The following is a 23,120-nucleotide window of genomic DNA, read 5'->3' on the forward strand; positions in this document are numbered from 1 at the left end:
CCGCTCAACCGATGTCCCATCTACAGACGCACTGAGTGTGTGGAGTTAGAAAGAACATTCCTCCTACCAAATGCTATACATTTAGTTTTGGCTGTGTTTAGTACTAATTTGTTCATTCTCACCCTTTTAATGATGCTGTGCAACTCAATATGTAGATTCTCTCTCAGCTCCACAAAAGTTGGTGAAGCACAGAACAAAGTTGAGTCGTCAGCCGACGTAACTACACTGGCATTTTAACAACATATGGTAAATAATTTATGAAAATTTAAAAATAAAGGTGAACCCAAGCAACGTCCCTGTGGAACACCGCAAGATACTTCTTTACTGTCAGAAGAACTGCCACTGAAAAATATTCGCTGTGTTCTGCACAGCTCCACTAGATGACACCAGTTCCCTGTCATCCATTTATGTTAACCATTGATCAGTCATCTGTACTAATGCAGTGCTAGTAGAGCGCCCTGGTGTATCAGCACGCTGTACTTTTGTAAGTAGTCCATTTCTACTAAAATAATTTAACATTTGACTAAAAATCATCTTCTCGAGTATCTTACTCGGCACAGGGAGTTTACTAATTGGTCCGCAACTGGAGCCAGTAAAACCTGCTTTACCATCTTTGGGTAAGGGTTTGATGTTAGACTCTTTCCATCGCTCCGGACAGGTCCCACTGACCTGTCTATCACACATATGACGTATTGGTTTAGAAAGCAGCTTAGTGCAATCTTTACAAAATCCATCCAGGTTATCGATACCAGGAGATGTGTCATCAGTGAGAGAGAGCTACATCTCCTCAGCTGTGTCTTGGTTAACCTCATCAAATGCAAAGCAACATGTTTTATCCCTCATAATACTGTTAACATTGTTAAACTGACATGATCTGATTGCACGTGAGATCTGTAGCTGTTTACTTTGTTGATAAAGAAGCTGTTTCAGTATTGGCTACATCAGAAGGCCTGATAATGAACAGACCTGCACATTCCACATACTTTTGGGAGTTGCGTGACTTCCTGCACACATTTTCATTCAAAGATTTCCATCATTTTATCCTGTCATTTTCAGATCTGCAATTTTTTTCTTTAAAATATTCTTTCATTTTTGAAGTAATTTAACTTTGTAACCTTATTTCTCAGATTACAATTAAAACTTTTATCCAAAAAGCCTCCTGATTTATGAGCATCTACTTTGGCTTTGTCCCTTTGAGCCATTAAAGATCTCAAGTCATCGACAATCCATGGTGTGGTGCTGCCCCTCGCAGACCTTCCTCTCAGTGGAGCATGCTCATCCAGCCTCAACGTCACTAACTGGTCCATAGAAATCTTCAAAGCAATGTTCACAAACATCAGACCACTGTAAACCATTAACAAATTAGTCAGCCTTGAATCTTTCATATGACCAGCGGTAAACAATCTTGACTCCAGACTTGGGTATTTTAGACTTTCTTGTTAAAGCAATTTGGATGGTCACTGCATCCCACAGCCACTGATGCTGCCTATGAACACAGCTCATGTATGATCGATACAGGTTGAATTATGAACACCACTGGTCGTCGCAGAAATTCTTGTAAGTTTAGTCACTGCCTGGGTAAGATTGCAGGCCTCCATCGTGGAAATCAACTTCATTTGTAATGGACAATTTTTAGAAAACCAGTCAATATTCAGGTCACCAAATACATTACATTAGCAGAGGGGGGCCTATAACAACAACCAGGTAGAACAGGCGTGCTTTCTGTAGCACAACTGAAATGTGTCCCTCCACAACCATGTTTGTCCCTGTCTCTTCTATACGAACTTTATCCCTCGACAGCCAGCTCAGAATCAGGTGCGTTTCTGACAGTGCTGAAACATAGAGAAAATATGAGTAGTGTTCGAGGAGCAGATCCAGGTGATCTCATGAACCTTATTCCTGAGGCTGCAGCACTTCTTCCACCACTGAGTGGAGTGAACGTCACCAAACCTGCTATCGGCAGCAGGAAACGACTGTGGATGAGAAAAAAAAAAAACACCTCACATGTCGAAGAGTTAAAGTTACAATCCGTCCAGGCCTCTGGTTACCATGGTAACAGTAGGTTCAACATTATACTACATCAGAGAGATACGTGAGCGGTGACTTTTTCAGAGTGTGATGTGTAAAGTCGTGTTTCATTAATTCACAGTGTGCAGGTGTTACTCTTTTCATCAAATGTGCTTTTAGTGTCTCATTATGGGACAGATGTCTTTCTTTGGATGTCTCCAGGACATATTGTCCTTGGGGTGTCACTGATCTGCCAACAGGAAACTGTGAAGTTTCCTCAGGGAGGAAACCATTAGTAAGAACGGGTCAGGGTTCAGGACTGAGCCATGTTTTTTGTCTTGGGGTGAATGTTCTCCTCCTCGTCCTGCCCCTCCCTGTCTTTTTTTCTGTTTCCTGTCCAGACTCACACTGGTTTGATGAAAACGTCACATTCTTTAAGAAGCTAAAACAATCTTATCGACCTCCCCCATCAATGCTGCTGCTGGGCTTCACAAAGACAGGATACAGTCAGAGACCTCCGTGTGCTCAGTCTGCTGCTGTGTCACACACCAACATGTTTAAGTCCACTTTTACGTAATCCAGTGCAAAGATGGAAGGAGATTCTTGAACCACTTCATGAGCTCAGGTTAAGGGACAACACTCTCTGCCAACAGGAGCGGGTCTGACATTGGGTCCTTCATTTCAGGTTCCCCTCTAATCATTAGTCCAGAGCTCCAGATAAACTCTAACAACGCTCATCTCTCCCGTCTTCTTTCTCAGACCCTGTCGGTCCGGCTCGTCTGGAGGTCCAGCTGGACCAGGGCCAGGATCGGTATAAAAGCCAGTCTGCGGTCCCAACTGATTCTTCAGGTTTGAGAGTGTTCTGGTCTCGCTCTGCTGGTCATGTGGACTGGTACGATCTGACTCTGGAGGACACCAGCTCCGGATCCACCCGCAGTACCAGAATCATGGGCTCTGCAGCCCCTCAGTCTGGTTTCAGCTCCCTGGTCCCCGGTACTCTGTACACAGTCAGTGTGGTGGCTACAGCCGGGAACAAGAGCTCTGCACCTGTCCACACCATGGCAGCTACAGGTGAGATACAACTCCTCCAAGTCTATTTCTCTCTGTGGAGACCAGCACTCATCTTATCTAGACTTTAACTGCACCTATGAAACGCCAAGGAGCCTGTTAATGGAACTCCGCCACAGTTTACCACACACGTCTACACCTGGACACTCATGCAGGTTAGAAGAATTAGCTGGTCCCTCAGGAAGGACTCGTGGCTTTTCTCCTGGTCCATGATTTCCAGGTCAGAAGTTGACTAGAGGTTCAGAATTAATGCCAGAAAACACAGGTTTAGTAAATCCACTTTATTCTTAAAAATAATTAGAAGAAATAAACAAAGAAACATTAAAACATAATGTCCTGTGTCTGTAAAGTGCTGAGAAAAAAAAAAACGGCTCACGTTTTAACCACTGACCTCTGAAGGAAATTTTGTACCATCTCAGAATCCATCTCTAAGATCACTAGTACGTTTACTCAAGCGCAGTTTTGAGGTACTTGCACGGAACTTGAGTATTTCCATTTCTTCTGCTTCATACTTCTACTCCACTACATTTCAGTCGGGAAATACTGAACTTTTTACTGCTCGACATTTACCCAACAGCTGGGGCTATTTTAAAAATCAAGATTTTACAAACAAAACATATGAAGAGTTTATAAAATATAATGCCTTATTATTCATTAAACTACTCAGCAGTAAATACAATTAGAGCAGAAATGATTAGTCAATCAACAGAACATTAATTGGCAACTATTTTTATAATTATTGTCATTTTTCATGTAAAATATTAAACATTTCATGGTTCCAGCTTCTCAAACGTGATGATTTGCTGCTTTTTCCCTGTAATTAATAATGAGAAACGTGAAGGTTGAATGAAAAATAATCATTAGTTGCAGTCTGATTGCTGATTGCGTCAGTTATAATAATCTCATAATATAACGGTCGCACATTTTTCTTCACTGAGTACTTTAAGTACTTTGTATGTACATAGTACACTTTCTTCATTATACTTACATACTTCTACTTATGTAACACCTTCAATGCAGTACTTTTACTTGTAATAGAGTATTTTTGAAGTTAGCACTTTTACTGAGATCTGAAAACCTCCTCTCCCAATGCTTGTCTCCCTCGTCCAGCTCCCTCCTCTGTCCGTGGCCTCCAGGTGGCATCATTGTCCTCAGACAGCCTCAGGCTCTCCTGGCAGGTGGGTCCGGGAAGAACTGAGCGGTTCAGGGTTCTGCTGTCGGACCAGGACGGGGTTTTGTTGAAGAATGTCACCCTAAAAAACACGGTGACCTCCACTGAACTGGATAACCTGCAGCCAGGGACCCTGTACACTGTCACCGTGGTAACAGAGGCTGTCGGTCTGCGGGGCTCTGCCTCCGAACAGGCTTTCACAGGTACGTATTATGGGATGTTTTTAAAGGTCCACACCTCTACAGTTTTTAGCCTCTTTTAGCTCCTAGTTTTGGTTTTGATGCACATTTTTTGTCTGGTTCAGTCTCAGTGTTTTCAGAATAAAAGCTGTAAAAAGCCACTGTCCACTGTTTTCAGACCATCCACTCAGCAGCAAACATCAGGCAGACACAATCAGAGACCAGCTGGTGACTCCAATTTGTCCCTCAGTCAGTCACAGAGCTACGTATCCGCTTCTCTGAAACATAAACACCCAGAGATCTCTCAAAAACTCAGGTTTTTAGGTGGTTTAACATCAATTCTGCTGTTCTAAACGGTTTTTCCTGAATCATCAAAGACTCTTCAAACATCTGGATGAAAACACATTGTGCTGCAACATAAACAAGATTTTTAACACGTTTCTCAAATTTCAACTGTATTTCCGAGTCGAGGTAAAGACAGAAGATGAAATGCAAGCCTGTCTTCTAGAAATTACATTTTTATATTACTGGAAGGTTTTACCAAGTACGTTGTGACGACAAAGATAATCTCTGGATGGATTATGTTCAGAGGAAATATTTAGTTTGAGTGAATGAAGCAACACATCAGAGGGCGGGATGGATGTTAGCACATCCAAAGCTTCAGACAGTTTGACACCAGAGACCAGTTTCACATCCAGAGTCCCGTTTGTGGGACAGCTCTTAAGTTAAGGTTCAGGAAAGATGCTGGTTTTGGTTCAATGTCACTGTGAACTTTTTCTGTATTAAACCAGACCAGGATCTTTCCTGAACCTGCACCAACTGCTGTGAGAATCTAAACAGAACTGTAAACCAGTTTAAATATGCTGGAGTCACCACCAGCTGATACTGGATTGTAATGTTAAATATTTTGGCAGAATTGAAATGAATTACATTGTTTGTCTGTGAACATTTTACTAATATGTTCAGTATCAACATTTCGTGACTTGTAGGATACATTAGTTAACAACATTTCCTCTTTGTGTTGATGGAAAACATTATGTTTCCTTCAAGACAAGTTTGTTGCAGCAGATTAGTTGTATGTAAATGTAATTTCTAGGAGACAAAGTTACTGAAATTACATAATGTCTCTGTTCGATTTATACAACAAGAACCAAAATTTATAAATTTTATCATCAGTTATATTTGTCGAAATCACTGTTCCTTTATATTATTGAATAATTTCATACTAAATACAGTAACATGGTTTCAACTCAAGTCTGAGGTGAAAAAGGAAACTTTTTCTTGCTGCTCCTCAGGTGGATGCTGTAACGAGTCCTGTCCTCTTAACTTTGCGTCCACACAGCCTCCAGCCCGGCATCTGTCATTGTTTTCAAATGCTCCCTTTTTCTGTCCACGCTAAAATGCAAAGCTTGTGATTTCATATTTAATGAGTCTTTCGACCATGTTCAGAGGGCTCTGATCTTAGGAGTTAAAAAGGCAGGACTCTGCTGTGCCGTTAGCAGTAAGCTAGGTAAAATCATTGTCCCTAAACAACAGTTTTTGAAGGTTTGCAGTCAGGATTTCGACCATTACTGACACTGCTCTCATTAAGGTCCTGAACAACATCTACTTGAACACAGACAGTGGGGAAGTCTCAGTCTTAGTGTTATTGGGTCTCAGAGCTGCATTCGACACAGTGGATCAAAAATTATTACTAAACAGATTGGAAAACTGGGTGTGACTCTCTGCCCCAGGACTAAACTGGCGTGAATCCTAGTTGTAGGACAGGGACTACCTTGTGTTGATCCGCAATTAAACATCTGAGCGTATCAAAAATTACATGTGGAGTTCCCCAAGGCTCCATCCTCGGGCATCTACTGTTTAACATCTGCCTGCTCCCACTGGCTCAGACTTTTTTAAACAACTAAATATCTGACCATAAATTTGCAGACGTTTCACTGCTTTATGGAACGATATTACCAGGTGACAATGGTCCCATAGCGTTGCTGGGTAGGTGCAGAGACTAGATCGGTGACTGGATGTGACAAAATATCCCCCAAAGATAAAACTGATAGATAAATCACACCCTGACCGTGTGTGTAATTTTTGTCTGTGTTTGTGAGCCAGCTCTAAAATTCACTTTGTGTTCTGTTCTGAAGACCCAGTCAGGATAGCAGGACCGTGAAGTGACCATGGGTTTTTTTTACATAATAACCTTTTGGTTTTCAAAGTAGTTTAGGAGCATAAATGATAAAATTATGCCGAGAGTTACTTTCAAGCCCTGGTGTTCTGCAGCACTAAACTACATGACCTTGTTCAGTGTTTCACCTGATGGTGCTTTTTTTAGACAAATATTTGTAGCCATGGTTTCTCAGCAGTTGAGTCACTTTGCAGCTCTTTGTTTTATTTTCCAGCTCTGCTCTGTAATAGCAGCACCATCTCACTCTGTTATTTTTTCTAACCCCCCCCCCGCCCTTCCTCTCACTGCAGCTGGTCATCTAAAGCCTCACACATCAGTTCAATAAATCTGTTCACACCTGAGTCAGATGAGACAGAGATTTTATGATGACTCTTCACTGGTTGTTCTACTGTGAGAGAGATTTTCTTAATTATCCATGAATAAAACACTAAACTGAGATTAAGGACAAAGTTTCAGTGGCTTGATTTATACTCAGATTGAACTCAACTGGTCAAGTTTTTCAGACTAACATGTTCCATTTATGCTAAAATAATAATTTAGGCACATCATTTTTACACCACTTGTGCCTGCTTCACAAAATGTACAGAGTTAGTACCAATTTAAAAATAATAACACCCTTAAACAATATCAAATATATTCCTCTAGTCCTAAAAACAGGGAGGTATTTGGTGAAGAAAATAACAGAGTCATGAAGAAAACAGAAAGAGAAAGAGAACAGTGAGCGAAATTTTAAATATTATCTGTACCTTTCTGCTCCTCAGTCCCAGCAGCGGTGACAGATCTGAGGCTGGACAACAACGGCAGCTCAGAGAGTCTGCTGGCCTCCTGGGTGAAACCTGAAGGGGGGGTGGACGACTACCTGGTCACCCTGTCGGCTCTGGGATCGACCCCCCAGCAGCACCGCCTGCCTCATAACATCACCCAGGTGGTCTTTGAGGGTCTGACCCCCGGTCGCAGCTACCAGCTGTCAGTCAGGACCACAGCTGGAGGACAGAGTACAGAGACCAGGACAAGAGGGAGGACAGGTTGGTGTTCAGCCAAAGCTCAGAGGATCAGCATGTGTATGACTCACACTTTATATCAGTGTTTTGTTTTTTTTCAGAAGTTATATTACATATACATATATAAATCAATATATATAATATAATAATAACGATAATGGTAGTATAACAAAAAGGATGCAATGTAAACCTTTGTAGTAACCCAACCTAAAATCATTTTCCTCTCAGTTTTGTTTATGGATACCTGACACTTTTTGCTTTTGATGCTTAATTCAGGAAAATAATAACTTCAAATAAAAAAATACAGCTTCATTGATATTTTTAACCTGAAAAAGTAGCTGGCAGGAACCTTATTCAGCCCTGAGTAGTGTCTGCAGGTATTCCTTTCAGGCTGCATATAGCCCCACCAACCTTCCCCAATAAGTTATGGCCGCCTGTATGTAAAGAGACAAAACCCTGCACCAAGCACGGTGCTCATGATTGGCTGCCTTCACAGAAACCATAGGAAGAAAATCAGCCTGAAACTATAAAAGTGTAATAATGATAAAAGTACTGAGCCCCATGATGCAGGCCTTTTCTCCCTGTCTGTATTAATGAAGCCCCCCCCCCGTCCCGTTTCAGTGCCTGACCAGGTGTCGGCTCTCTCCATGTCCCCTGTCGGTGACGGCAGGACACTGAGGCTCAGCTGGAAGCCCCCCTCAGGTGACTGGGAGAAGTACAGTGTCCTGCTGAGGAACGGGTCGACGGTTCTGGTGAACGACACCATCGGTAAACTGAGCAGACAGTTCACCTTCTCCGTCCTCAGCCTCGGTCTGGTGCCAGGACGACTCTACGGGGCAGAGGTCACGGTTCACAGCGGCATTCTGGGTAACACGGCGCACTGCCACGGACGACTGGGTCAGTTAATATTTACACTGCCTACTTTGATTTAATCCAAAAATTCAATCCAAAATTAAGAATTAGGCCCTAACCACGTTACATTCTGGTCCTGTATCAGTGTCTCCTGACCCATCCTGTGCTGGACGTGGATTTATTCCAGCAGTTGGCTCCATTAAAGCCAAAGCTTGGCTGCTTTGTAGCGTTTAACTCCTTTACTGCCTCTGAGGCTCATTCTCCTCTGCTGGAAACAGCTTGTTCCTTCTAACGTCACAGGAAGGTTTAGAGACTGTGAACGTCTTTAAATCAGAGAAGAAGAATACACACTCAAAGGAAAACACAGCAGTTAATGAGGATCTGCACTCAACAACATGCATTCATTATTGATTCATCCACTGATCATTTTTTTGAATACTGGTTTAGTCTATGATATTTAAAAAGTAGCATCAAAATTTTGACTGACACAAAATGAATTAGCAACTACTTTAATAATAGCTTGTTATTTTTCATGTAAAAATATTTCATGGTTGCAGCTGCTCAAATGTGCAGGTTTGCTGCTGTTCTTTTTAATTTTAATAATTTTAATCTATTTTGAATAATTTTGAGGTTCGTACCGTTTGCACTGGCAAATCATAGAGTGCTAACGTTATTTGCCTCTGCAGCTCCTCGTCCCGTGCAGCAGCTGCTCGTCCGTCACGCCGATGAAACCACCCTGAGCGTCCTGTGGAGTCAACCGGTCGGTGAGTGGGATGGCTTCACCGTGCTCCTCAGACAGGCAGACTCCGCCACCGCGGTGGCTCAGAGGATCCTCCCTTGGGAGTCCAGAGAGTGCACCTTCAACATCCTCACCTCAGGACGCCGCTATGCCGTCACTGTGATGACCAACAGCGGCAACCTGAGCAGTTCCGCCTCTGTGACGGCATGGACCAGTACGTCTGATTTATTCACACTGCTGCTGATTGTTCCTTGAAAAACAGAAAGAAAGATGAGAGGGAGAACTAGAGAAAAAGTTAGCAGTGTGGCTCGAGTTCTGCGGGTTCAGAACTTTTGTCAGGAGAAATATCTAAACAACTGTTGGGGAAGTGTTTATGTTTAAACATGTAACTAACATGACATAACAAACACTTTTTCTCTAACTATATACTAATACTACTTTGTTTACATTCAGTTGTGGTAATGTAGGAGTACCACATTAAAACCCTAATCACATGTGAAATCTAAGTGTTAGTATGATAGTTGTCAGGGTTTTGGGCCGGTGGTGATGTAGTACCACAGTTTACCACCAGGACAAACAAGCATCAAGGTGCACAACACCACAAAGCAGACATGGGGTCAGTGTATAACCGCTCTGTCTGTGTGTTCGTCCTCTCAGCTCCAGCTCAGGTCAGCAGGCTGCAGGTTTCTAACCTCGGCACCACTGACAGCCTGCAAGCTCGGTGGGAACGAGCCTCTGGAGATCTGGACTCTTATCAGGTCCTGCTGGTCCACGACAGCAGTGTCATCAAGAATGAGAGCGTGGAGGCCGTCACCACCAGCATCGGCTTCCACTCTCTGAGATCTGGAGCTCTGTACAGGGTGGTGTTAACCACCGTCAGAGGCGGACACACCTCCAGACAGACGGTGGCAGAGGGACGCACCGGTAAGACCAACACAACCGAGCTTGAGATATGAGCTGTGCTTTAGAGGTTTTTACGTGTTTTCACTGAGATACAGGGCTGCCACTGAGGAGCAGTATCATAATAGATCCCCCCGTAGATTTTTCACCAATAACAGTTGAATCATTCACTTATGGAGTCCAGTGTGACGTCTTCAGGTGTCTCGCTTTGTCTCTCCAACAGTCCCAAAGATATTCAGGTCAGAGCTGGAACAATTAGTGAATTAAACGGTTGGTTGATCAACACAAAATGAATCCGTTCCTATTTTGATATTCAAATAATCCTTTAAGTCAAAATAAAATTGGTTGAAACATTTGAAGACGTTACCTTGCTCTCTGGGAAACATGGACATTTTTCACCATTTTCTGACATTTGAACATCAGACCAAATGATTAATCAGTTCATGGAGAAACTCGTTTTCAGTTTAATCGATAATAAAGAGTTGGTCAGAGCTCAACTTAGTTTATTCTGACATAAAACACATAAAAGCAGAAAATCTGAGACACTGAGAAACTCACACCACTTTGTAAATGAACTGTGATATTATGACTTCAGTTTAAGCAATTATTAAAATTGTTGGTGAATAATTTCCTATCAGTTAACTACACTTATTTCAGCTCTTGTACATTATATTATTTTTGAAAGTTGCTGTAGTTTTAAGCCTTGTGTGCAGGATAATGTGAGTCCGACCCCACCGCAACAACCACCGACCTCTCTGCTGCTGTTCAAACATTCGCCCACTTTTCCGACTGGAGCTGATTCTCATAAGTGTCTAATGACACATTCAACCTGTTGCCACCGTAAAAAGTTCATCTCGATGTTTTGAACAGTTTAGTCGTTTAATACTTCTCCCTCCTCATAAACATTTAAAGCATTTAGTTAATTAATCGATTAGGCAACAGTTCTAATAATCCGATAATCATTAATGTTATAATCATGACTCGCAGCTATGGTTGCTTATTTCCACCAACTGTCCCACTGTGAGATAGCAGGAAACTACAGACACGAATGTGTATCACGTCGCCCTTGTACGTACCCACTCGTAAAAGAATCGCTCTGTGGCCCTGCTGGTCAAACACTGCACAAGCTTTACTTTTCTCTGAAAGACGAAGAACTTTACAGCAGGGGTTCCAGACGTAATCATGAACAACGGCACCTTTTTATGCCTCACAATCATTTAGGAAGTGATTCTGGTGCTTCATTTAGGAGATGTTTGATTCTTCAGAGGTAAGACACTGACTGTCTGGTTACTGACCAGCAGAGAACACATACAGGTTAGAAATGACTGCAGAATTCAGACATGGAGGATAAATCTGCTTATTTATCTTTTTCACGACACTGAAGTCTTTGCTGCATGCTGCAAACAGTTATGTAACGATATACACAAACAAACAATATGACGACGTTTCATTGTGTTTTCAGTGTGTTTTTAAATATTGGTTCTGAGACAATAGAGAAGGTAAAAAAGACACACTCGTCCTCAGTCCTCCTGTGTCCGTGTGTGTTACACTAACAGCAGGATATTGTTGAAAAGCAGGAATATGTCTGGAATTTTCAGGAAGTGTTGACGACAACAACAATAAAAAACCTCTCAGAGACTTCCTGTCAGGACGAGGATGAACTTCAGGGTTAAATTACAACACAAACACTTTTCTGCTTCTGAAAAATATCTGGACGAACGTTTCCTGAGTCACAGAGGACTTTTCAAAGATCAGAGACACCAGACGCAAACAGAACATGCTGTACATGAGGACGTGTGAGAGTTTTTATGTAGCACATATATAACATTTCATTTCATTACAGGTCAGCTCAGAGTGTTTTACATTCAAATTAATAAACGGTTCTGTTAAGTTAAAACTTCACCGATGTCCACACACACACACACACATATGTAAAAACAGATTCTACATTTATCTATAATCTGTTTTTTCCTACCTCTCCGCCCTTCTCCTTCTGCCCCCCCCCCAGTCCCGGCTGCCGTGGGCGAGGTAACGGTCAGTAATAATGGTCTCGTGGACTTCCTCAGTGTGTCGTGGCGTCCGGCTGCAGGTGAGGTGGACAGTTACCTGGTGACTCTGAGGGACCGGGAGAATACGGTCCACACTCTGGCTGTTTCTAAATCCAGCCCAGAGTGTGTTTTTAACTCTCTGGTGTCCGGACGCCTCTACAACATCTCCATCACCTCCCGCAGCGGCGGCTACAAAAATCACACCTTCGTCCAGGAGAGAACACGTAAGTAAATCACTTACTGGGTTCTGTGTTTGAGCTGTGCAGTTCTGTGTGTGGTGATGGACAGGTGCCACTGAGGTTCACACTTCACCGCTGACAAAACAGTCTCGCCTCACGGCCCTTTTAATAGCAGTTCTGGAGCTTTCAGTCATACCACAGGATCTCATGATCAGAGCCTCACTGTAGTGATGAAAATCCTGCCATCAGAATTTTGAAGTGCATATTCAGAGACCTCAAACGGAAACTACAGGTTTTACAGTCTGATCAGGTCTTATCTAATGTGTCTAACGCATATGTTCATGCAGTTACATCAGAAAATTCCTGCAGTCTTCAGTTCGGTTCCTGACCTCCACAGAACTTAGAACCAACAGTCAGACTCTACATCCTAACTTGCTGTGTTCCTACAGCATCACATTTACAAAAGTAAACAGCACTAATACAGGATTAATCTGTACTTTCAATTACAAGATCACATAATCTTTTGCCAAGGGCTGGGTACCGGTTTCTGAATAATTCTTCTTTCGGTACCAATATTATAAAAAAAACATTCTAAGAAAAAGAAAATTTCATTACACGTTATGGTACAAATCTTAGGTTTTAAGTTTTACAACATAGAAAATAAACCTATTTACCACAACCTGAAGTTGTCTGTTAACATAATATCAATAAATAAATAAATATTTATGAAAACAGGAATCAAACCCCTGCAGGTTCAGAGGTAAATTCCGTTCGGATGAGGGTGAATCCGGTGGTGGTGATTGTGAAGGAGGCTCTGTAACGTCAGGCTGTGGTTCGTTCTTCTTGCAGCTGAACATGGAGCAACTTTCTGCTCGGTGTTTCATCAAATTCGTCGTGTCGCCGGTCTTGGCGGCGCTGCGTGCTATCGGCATCGAACCTGATCAAATGGAGCCACACTTTGGATCTTTTAGACAGTTTTACAACTACTATAAGACACAAAATGTAGTCAAGCCTCTCACAATACAACACACACACACGAGCCCCGTCTCTGGGCGTAGCAAAGTGTTTCCTGCCTGCCTCGTGTAGCGTTACATTAGGCAGTCAATCCACAGCATTATTAGATCTTGATACAAGCATGCTGCATGCTCATTGGCTCACTGACATGAGAATTACTCCTTATTTATCGAAATTTGGGTCCTAATGACCAGGCATTTTTCGATACTCGATAGTATCTAAGTGATTCGGTTGGTGCCATAAAAGTAGTAGTTATAGTAGTGGTGGTCGTGGTTCAGTGCCCAGCCCTACATTTGCCAACACTTTACTCAGAACCTCCATTAATGAGGGTAATATTGCACCTGCTTCAGCTAGAATTAAAATGAAAAAGAAGAAAAACTCGACATTTACTTGGATTTATTCTGTAATGTAAATGTTTTTGAGACTGTTTCGTGAGTTTTTTTGTAGATGATAATATTGATAATAATGTCTGAAGATTGGGGCGCTGAAGTTGGTTTTCTATGCGTAGATGTTCTTATAGTGTTGTTTGAAATGTAAATGCAGAACTCTGATCTGGTTTCTATGAATTTGTGGTGTCTTGTAAACTCTCACAAGCTGGATGCAGTTGAATTCATGAAACAATGATAAAAACATTCATTCAGTCAGTCATTCGGTCTTATTGCCCACTTTCCCATCTCAGAGCCGTCAAAGGTCCAGAACCCGACGGCAATCCACGCTGCCCGGGACGACTACCTGAAGGTCTACTGGCGTCATGCAGCCGGAGACTTCGACTTGTACCAGGTGTTCATCAAACACAATAACATGTTCCTGCAGAACCAGACGGTGCTGAAGACACAGAACGAGTGTGTGTTTAACGGTCTGGTGCCCGGCAGACTCTACACCGTGCTGGTGAACACCCGGAGCGGGAAATATGAAGCCAGCGCCTCCACCCATGGCAGGACCTGTGAGTGACCTCTGACCTCTGTTTGCATTATTCAGGAAATGCAGCTTTTGAGACTGGCTCCACCATTGCTGTGTATCCGGTGTGTTGTAATGGTCCTGATGGTGGTGGTGGTGGGGGGGTCAAATTAATTCAACACTGACCTGCTCTGGCCTCTGGGAGCTCAGCCAATAACTGAAGGCTGAAAGCTGAGATCATCAACACCTGTTTGTAGACCTGTAGGACTTTAAAAAAATCATCTGGCCTCAGGAGAGGTTATAAAACTTAACTCGTTAGAAGCTAACATTATGTTTTTTCTTTTTTATCTGAGCTCCGCAAGGTTAGGCCCCTTAGAGTCAACGTGAATAATGTGGTGCCAGACGAAATCAAATCAGCTGAACATCAATTTCCTAAGATTTGAGCTGAATAATAACATTCCCCTGCTCAAATTACAGTGTTAGCAGAAGAACATTCTTACAGTTAGTTAGCATGTGAATGTTGAGCATGTAAGGCTTAACATGTTCACCACCCACTGTTCTGCCTGCACCACTAAGCAGCACTGATTATGTATCGATGGGTTAGAAAATCGTCTGTAGGGTTAAGTGCAGCCATTTTAAAAAAGAAAGTCTTGCCACAAAAACCAGGTACGGTGTACAGTGCTCAACCAAAACCTTCAGGCAGTCTGCCAGTCTAATGATGTAATAAACCCTAAAAACTGCAAATCTTCACAATAAACTGCAAATGTCAGTATTTAAGCTTTGTTAGCATTCAGCTTAAAGGACAGCTGAGGCTGAGAGAAATTCTGTCATTACATTTACCGTCTAGTCAAGAACAAACAAGAGGACATTTTGTCCTTTTGTGCCAGATGAAAACTCAGGACATCACCTGTGTCGTTAGGATTAGGAATTATGAATCACAAATCTTGAATCGGTGAAATAATTAAGACTTAACTCCGGACTAAAGTTTTGAATTGACAGATGATTGACCAGTGTTGCTATCTGTACAGCTGCTAGCATGGCAAAAAACGTAAGCTCCTCATTGATTAATGTGTCCTGATATTTCAGCTTCTCTTCTGGTCCTGAGTGAATTTCCAGCCAGTTTTTACCAGAATTTGTGCAGAGATGTTGGTCATTTCCAACCAGCTACCTGTTTTTCTCTCCCAAACAAAGATGGTATTCCTGCCACTCGAATTATTTCTTTTTATATGATTTTTTTGATCAGAAAAATTTTACCTTAGGAATTAGAATCAGGTCGCAAAATCCCAGTGATAACCAGAACTTGACCGTCTGTCTCAGAGATTCCCTGCCCAAATATAGATCTATATACTCCCCCCCCCTCTCCTGTTCTTATAGTACCGGCGGCGGTCCGGTCCCTGGTCCTGGCTGGGCGGGGGACTGAGGACTTGAGGGTGACGTGGTCGGCTGCTCTGGGTGACATGGATCACTACGAGGTGCAGCTGCTGTTCAATGACATGAAGGTGTTTCCTCCAATCACTCTGGGCAGCGGTGTGGGGGAGTGTGTCCTGTCGTCACTCACACCTGGACGGCTTTACAAGATCCTGGTTTCAACCTTCAGCGGCCCCAACCAGAGAGCCCAGTTTATAGAGGGCCGCACAGGTCAGAGGACACTGGGGGGGGGGTGACTCATACCAGTGTACATTCACAGGTGCACAGTGTCTCTACTGTAAATACTTGTGTAAATAACTCCCTGTGATAATCCTGCTCACAGAGTTTGTGTGAATTATCCAGAGCAAAAGGAATTTGAACATTTGCTTGATGAACGAAGGTTTCTCACTGCAAAAATGATTGTGCCATTGGGAACTGTGTGTAAAATTACACGCTAAGGGTTAAAATATTCCAAAATGAAATGACAATATTATAATCAGCCTTAAAAGGCATTAAGGTTTCACAGCAGCAAATATTCCAATCGGAGCCTCAAGTGGTTGTAAAGGGAGCCTGATTTTTTTCGTATACTGTATATGAACTAGCTGCTGTAACTTTCTTATCACGAAACTGCACAAAACATAGTGTGAGATGGGAAATATATTTCAGTTGAAATGTCATTTGCTTTGTCGGGCATCAAATTATCACAAGCCACCCACAACCATTGTCACCAACCCAATCAACTAGAAATTAGCGCAGTCGGGTGGAAAATGGCTCCAACTGTTTCGGTGGTTTCTGCCATCTGTAGGTCAGTGTAGTAGGAAATTACCCAGGAGGAACATCCAGGGAAATCATTAAAGCTTGAACCAGCTTCACATCTCTGTAGCATAAAAGAAAGAATCATTGTAAATATAAAAACTATAAAGATCCTGCAGGTTAAAGTCAGCTGCTGTGGTTCAGAAAACTAAAGTCTGTGTCCCCTTCAGTTCCCAGTAAAGTGAAGAACATCCACGTCAGTAACAGTGGAGACAGCAGCAGTCTGAAGGTGAGCTGGACTCCAGGTCAGGGTGACGTGGACAGATACTCTGTGTTTCTGTTCAGAGAGAGCAGACAGCTGGACGTCCGACACGTCCTGAAACACCAGCACGAGGCGACGTTCGGCTCCCTGCAGCCGGGACAGATGTACAGCGTGACGGTTCAGTCTGTGAGCGGAGAGCTGGTCGACAACAACACCGCCTCGGGACGCACAGGTCAGAATATGTGCATACACGCCTGTACACAGCACTACAATACGATACACATCGTCAGGTCAGAACACACACAGTTGTATAGTACTTAGGTGCACAAAACAATTAGAATATTTATCAACAGGTCAGACAATAAAACATGAATGACATTTTTTTTTTTTACTGTGGTGGAAATGAAGTTGGTACTTACTTGTATATTTTCAGAGGGAAATGTGGTACTTTTTATTGCAACACATTTTTTGATACTGGAGGTTTTTTTATTAAGCCGGTCCTCCGGCTTTTGTTTTGGTAAATAGTCATAATAAAGATATCAGGGCTCAATTTGTTTTTGATAAAGATTCAAGGAATTTTTTGTCACATGCATTAAAATGCACCACTGAATTTCCACACAGTAAAAAACTTCTGGTTGCTTGGGACATAAGACGGAAGCTGTTTGTTATCATTCATTCATGTACGTATGAAGACCATCGTCCACAGAGTCACGTTCAACAGATGCTGTTTTCTCTGCTGACATCTAGTGGCCAATTCATGAACATTTTCTTAACTCACCACCTATGGTGCTTTCTGTCCTCCCTGTTTATACCATGAATCCGTACCAACCTGACCTAATCCTGTGTCCAGTCCCCTCAGCAGTGACGGGGCTCCAGGTGGAGAACCTCAACACAACCTGCAGCCTCCAGGTGAGCTGGCAGGAAGCCCTGGGCGTGGCTGATGGATACATTCTGCAGGTTCTGGATGACAGAGACAGTCTGGTGACAAACTCTTCTCAGCCCTCTGGACACACCAGTTACAGGTTCGACGGCCTCATCCCAGGAAAAAAGTACCGAGTCCTAGTCCAGACCACCAGTGGTGGGATCCACAGCCTGGGGGTCAGCGCTGAGGCTCGGACACGTAAGACATCCTGTTTCCAACTCGTGCAGGCTAGAGTGGTTTTATACGACTGAGAATTAGGGGAAAAAAAAATCTAAGGTTTCTCGCCACAATGTTGCGAGAATAAAGTCAGTTTTTCAAGAAAAAAAAAAAAATTTATTTAATTTCTAACATTTCGAGAAAAAGTCATAATAAACCTAGGAAAGAAGTCAATATTTTGAGAAAAAAGATTATTGGCATTATATTATTATAATGTAATATTTGGCAAAAAAAAATTTTGAGAAAAATGTTTTATTATTTGTCAAGAAAAAAAGTAGTTATAGTTCCTGGAAAAAAAGATTTAATATTTAAGATAATAAAGTTATGAATAGAAAAAAAGTCAGAATATTCTGAGAAAGTTATTCAGATTTTATGAAAAAAATCTGAATATTTTAAAAGACAAAAGGTTTTAAAAAATATTTCAAGATTAAGGTAAAGGAATATTTAATAATAAAGTGAGAATGTTTCTACTAGAAAGGGATAATATTCTGAAAAAAAAGTTATTAATTTTTCAAGAAAAAAGTTACATAAAAAAATATGTATTTCATGAATAACGTTGGAATATTTCCAGAAAAAAGTCAGAATATTTAGAGACTACAGTTGAAATATGTCGAGATAAAAAGTCTGTGGTACATGACTTATGCGAGTCTCCGCTACTTTGTGGATTTGACTTCAGACACGAAATCTAACGTGACAGAAGACCTGAGTGATAGCCCTGAACCTTAAAACAAGACAAACTTCAAAACAAGTATTATTAGTCTGAAGTTTCTCTGCTGAAGTTTCTCTCTCTATATATACTATATATATATATAATGAAAAAGTGATGATGTGTCACAGAGGTTTCGTTTGACTCCTTTCATTCCTCTTCCCATTAGGCCCTGCAGCCGTCACCGACCTGTCCATTAAAACCAACACCACCACTAGTCTGTCCTTCCTCTGGTCTCCGCCGGAGGGAGAGTTTGAGCTTTATGAAATCTCCTTGTATAAAAGTGACAACACGCTTCAGGAGAGACGATCAGTCCAGTCCAGCAGTCTGCAGTGCTCCTTCAAGGTTCTGCTACCTGGTGCTCCGTACAGGATGGTGGTACAGACCCACAGCGGAGAGGAGACAAACCAGTCCTCCATCTGGGCCAGAACAGGTAAGGAGGAAGAGTGGTCTGAAAAAACCTTAAATGTTAAAGGGAAACTCCCCTAAGTTTACACATGAGGATCAGTTTAATCATCATGGTTGGTATGAGTCAACCAGTGAACACAGTTGTAATGTTTGTACTTTTGAGGAGGTATCCACATCCTTTACTTAAGTATTAGTACTCATACCCCACTGTAAAAAAAAGTCCTACATTGAAAATGTTAAGTAAAAATATGTAAGTATTATCATGAAAATGTGCTTCAAGTATTTCAAGTAAAAGTACTCAATGCAGAAATGTCCCCTGTGACAGTTGTACTATTATGTATTATATCATTAGATTATTGTTACTCACGGATTAATGTAAAAGCAGAATTTTACTGTTTTAGTTTTGTTTTTAGTTTGTATGGATGTAAACTGCAACATCATTAGTTGGCAGAGGCATACAAGGTTAAACAAATGACAGGATTTACAATAAAGATATCCACAATGCATGTCTAACCAGTCCAAACATAACATTTAGAAATCTCAAATTATATTTAGTGCACATACAGTATCTCCCTTTCAATTTTGACTTGTCAAAAAAGACTTGTGCATGTATTCTCCATTTATTAGATAATTTCCTTCAATCTGGCGAAGAAAACTGGAAATCTGGAAAAAAAAGGAAACTCAAAATGAAACAGAATTTCATTGTGATTTTTTTTTTTCAAAGACATCAAAGGAAAAAAAAGGCTGCATCCTGTTTCCGTTGGAAGTAGTAGGTAATCGTATAATCCAGAAAAACAAAACCCTCCGCCACTGATGAATGAGATGTGGGGTGTGATGATGTGATTGAGGACTCTAGGTGTCACAAACGGAAAGCTGGCATGCTGTGGATTGTAAAGAGCTCCAGGGTTGATCACTAAATTCTCACACAGTAATGATCGTCCAGGTACGAAGTTACTAGTGAAGCTGCTCTGATGACTGTGACCACTAGATGTCGCTGTACGCTGCGAGCATGTCAAATCAAAGAGTCGGTTAGAGAAACAAGAGCGTTGTTTTCTCCTCTTCAACTGTTCATCAAATGACCAATTATCCAAATCTGCATCATAGTACGTCACAGGATAAAGGACTTCACTCTTTTTCTTAAAAACATGTTGGTGAGGACAACAAAAGATTTTCATATGAGGGGTTTAATTCAGGATCCTTGCACGTTTCTTTTTGCAGGAAACACTATTTATGTGTGTCTCAAAATGCACTTGGTCCCACATTTATAACAGGCTACAGTCTCCTCTGATGAACCTGACACTCGCTGAATAACAGAACTTTTCCCACATCCTTTTTTCAAATGCCATAAATGCACCTTTATTTTCAGTGTCAGAAAAAAGGCTTTAGAAATGTTTCCTTTAAATCTATGTGCCGAGGTGTGTGCACGCTGCAGTTCAGAACAACAGAAAAACAGAAAAAAACCCAATGAAAGACCATGAACCAGTGTCATTTGGACAAGTCGTAATTTAAGTCTAAGATATGTGATTATCTTTTAGGAAATCTCAGACTAAGATGAGTAGTCTGTGAAGATTCTCAGTCATCCCAATCATGGTTATCCAAGGAGAGTTGAATCGAAGGCAACTGGACTTGGTATTGGATACTTGAAGAGGTTTCGCCTCTCATCCAAGAGGCTTTTTCGGTTCAGAACTGAGGAAGAACCTACAACCGAGTCCAGTTGCCCTCGATTCAACCCTTCTTGGATACTAAGATATTACTAATCAAAACTTAAGTGGACATATGTTACATTTGACTTATTTCTAGTCCCAATTCCTTTTAAGATACCTACATCTTACTTCACCATCTTGATCATTAATCACTGCTCATTCTCAGAGCTGGTATGAAAACTGAGGCATGTTTTCCTCTTCAGTCCCAGCTGCCGTGCTGTCCCTGAGGGCTCGGAGTGGAAACCAGTCTGATGCCCTGTGGGTGAACTGGGTTCATGGTGGTGGTGATCTGAGCGGATACCTGCTGTCTCTCTACAACCCCAACGGCTCTCGGCGGGCCAAGCAGCAGCTGGGCTCAGAGGTCACAGAGTTCGTCTTCTCAGACCTGGTCCCGGGTCGACTGTACCGAGCTGAGGTGCTGAGTCTGAGCGGAGACCTCGGCAACAGAGCCGACACACTGGGCCGGACAGGTGAGATGAGATGACACGTGCTGGATTATGATTACTATTACGTCCTTAATTAGAGCCGAAGCTTTGAGTCAGTCGATAATCTTAAACTAATCAGATAAGTGATGAATTGTTTTCCGTCATTTTTGATTTTCGAAAAAGAAACCTTATGCTATACCTTATACGTGAGGATTTTCTGTTCTTCTCCGTTGACGTCCCGTTGAAGACTATGGGATGTGGGACATTTTGTAGACAAAATAATAAATGAATTAATCACATAATTAAGGAAATAATCAACACATCAGTCAGAAGTTTGACACACGTAGCTAAATACAAACGGGGAAAATCAGAAGCATGACAGATAATCTGAAGAACTTGTCAGCTAATGAAAGAGAGTGACATTACAGATTGGTTTGGTTTTATTTTTTCATAAACAACCTACACACATCACACGTCCAAATAGTCACAACACAAAAGAAGAAGTAGAAGAAAAACCAAAACAGAACTGCAGCTGTCAGATAAATGTAGAGCAGTAAAAAGTACAATGTTCTCTCTGAAATGTGGCGGAGTATGAAAATGGATATCCTCAACTAAATGACGTGTAGCTCAAATTTGTACTCCGGTACAATGCTTGAATAAATGTACTGTCCAGCCCTGGGGTTAACGTTAGTTAAGTGAATCCAGCTGTGACACAGCTGGAGGAGATCGAACGGTGAACAGTGGGCGATTGAAAAGATGTGGACTATGAACAGAATCAAAAACAGCGTCTGATTTGATAAAAATCAGATTATTCCTATTTTAAGTGCTTTAGTCAGATATTGTGTCTTAATGTGAGTTGTGAGTGAGGATTTCAAACAAGTCAAACAACAAAAATATTTCTTTCCTTCCCCATCCCCCAGCTCCCAGACCTCCAACCTCCTTCCTCTTTGGGGGGGTCACCAACACCTCCCTGGAGATCACGTGGAGTGGCCCCGTGGGCTCCGACTACGACGACTTCGACCTGCAGTGGACTCCCGGAGACCAGCTGTCGGTCATCAACCCGTATCACAGCCGAAGGTCCGGCAGCCGCATCCTGAGAGGGATGTTCCCCGGACGACTCTACACCTTCAGCCTCCGCACCGTCAGCGGGGCCACGGAGCCCGGGGCAAAACCCACCTACAGCACACCCATCCTCAACAGCATCCGAACCAGTAGGTGGCAGCAGCTCAGTTCACTTCAAAATGCTTTACCTGTCTCTGAAGGGGTCATTTCAGGCAAGAACGCACAAACAGTCTCTGAACCTGTCTGTGCACATATTTAAGAGTTTGTAGTTGCTGTGACTGTTCCTCCTGGTCATAGTGGCTGTGAAGAGATCAGCTGACATCCATTTTACAGTAAACAAGGACTATGGATTTGTCTGCCGTCACTAGATTAAGTTTAGTTGTAGAGAGGATTTCTTTGCATTCAGTTCTGTCAGCCAGTGATATCAGCTCACTGCAGATACATGAGTATCGGTGCGTCTATTTCAGCCGAAAAATGATGAGAAGTTGAGGTAGAGAAATACCAGAGCAGTGTTTAGAAACAGTGTCTCTGTTCTCAAGCTTGTCCAGCAGAGCAGAGACAAGCATGAACCTTATCAAAAATTTTAATTTTTTTATTTTTGGGTAATGTAAAGAAAATTAGTATTAGTATTGAAAAGTAGTATCCACTGAATTTTTTCAAACTTTCAAATCTCAGTATCAGAATATGCCTGAAAAGTCCTGCATCGCTCGAGCAGAACTTTCAGTGTAGCTACCACTTTCTCCGTTTTTTTTTTTTTTTTTTTTCTCATTGTTTAGCAGCTTTTAAACTGTCCACACCTCAGACGCATGGTGTCCTTGGCTTCTGGAATAAAACTAAACTTCCTCCTATTTCTTGTGCACAGAGGCACACACTTTAAACTGATTCCTGATCAGTTTAAAGTTGTCACAGAGGAAAATCACGCAGCTCCCTGACAAACGTATTCTGTTCAGTATTAAACTTGGGACGGGATCTCTGTGTTGAGAGCTGAGGTTACAGCACAAACTGTCTTTAGTGTGGTGAGG

The 23,120-nt window shown here is 42.0% G+C and overlaps 1 protein-coding gene across 2 annotated transcripts in view; it reads left to right on the plus strand.

Annotated features, from left to right (window-relative positions):
* Positions 1 to 23,120, plus strand: part of LOC120793751 (receptor-type tyrosine-protein phosphatase beta-like) — a 51,406-nt gene that overhangs the window by 12,885 nt on the left and 15,401 nt on the right. For both annotated transcript variants that reach the window (XM_040134086.1, XM_040134087.1), the window contains 14 exons: positions 2,767 to 3,078; positions 4,186 to 4,449; positions 7,366 to 7,629; positions 8,227 to 8,502; positions 9,144 to 9,410; positions 9,854 to 10,120; positions 12,105 to 12,368; positions 14,017 to 14,280; positions 15,609 to 15,872; positions 16,625 to 16,888; positions 17,507 to 17,776; positions 18,670 to 18,933; positions 20,815 to 21,081; positions 21,957 to 22,247. In XM_040134086.1, coding sequence (XP_039990020.1) covers positions 2,767 to 3,078; positions 4,186 to 4,449; positions 7,366 to 7,629; positions 8,227 to 8,502; positions 9,144 to 9,410; positions 9,854 to 10,120; positions 12,105 to 12,368; positions 14,017 to 14,280; positions 15,609 to 15,872; positions 16,625 to 16,888; positions 17,507 to 17,776; positions 18,670 to 18,933; positions 20,815 to 21,081; positions 21,957 to 22,247 — 3,798 coding nt within the window. The remainder of the gene's footprint in view (positions 1 to 2,766; positions 3,079 to 4,185; positions 4,450 to 7,365; positions 7,630 to 8,226; positions 8,503 to 9,143; positions 9,411 to 9,853; positions 10,121 to 12,104; positions 12,369 to 14,016; positions 14,281 to 15,608; positions 15,873 to 16,624; positions 16,889 to 17,506; positions 17,777 to 18,669; positions 18,934 to 20,814; positions 21,082 to 21,956; positions 22,248 to 23,120) is intronic.

The sequence above is a fragment of the Xiphias gladius genome, chromosome 8, assembly GCF_016859285.1.
Source record: "Xiphias gladius isolate SHS-SW01 ecotype Sanya breed wild chromosome 8, ASM1685928v1, whole genome shotgun sequence".
NCBI classification, from domain to species: Eukaryota; Metazoa; Chordata; class Actinopteri; order Istiophoriformes; family Xiphiidae; genus Xiphias; species Xiphias gladius.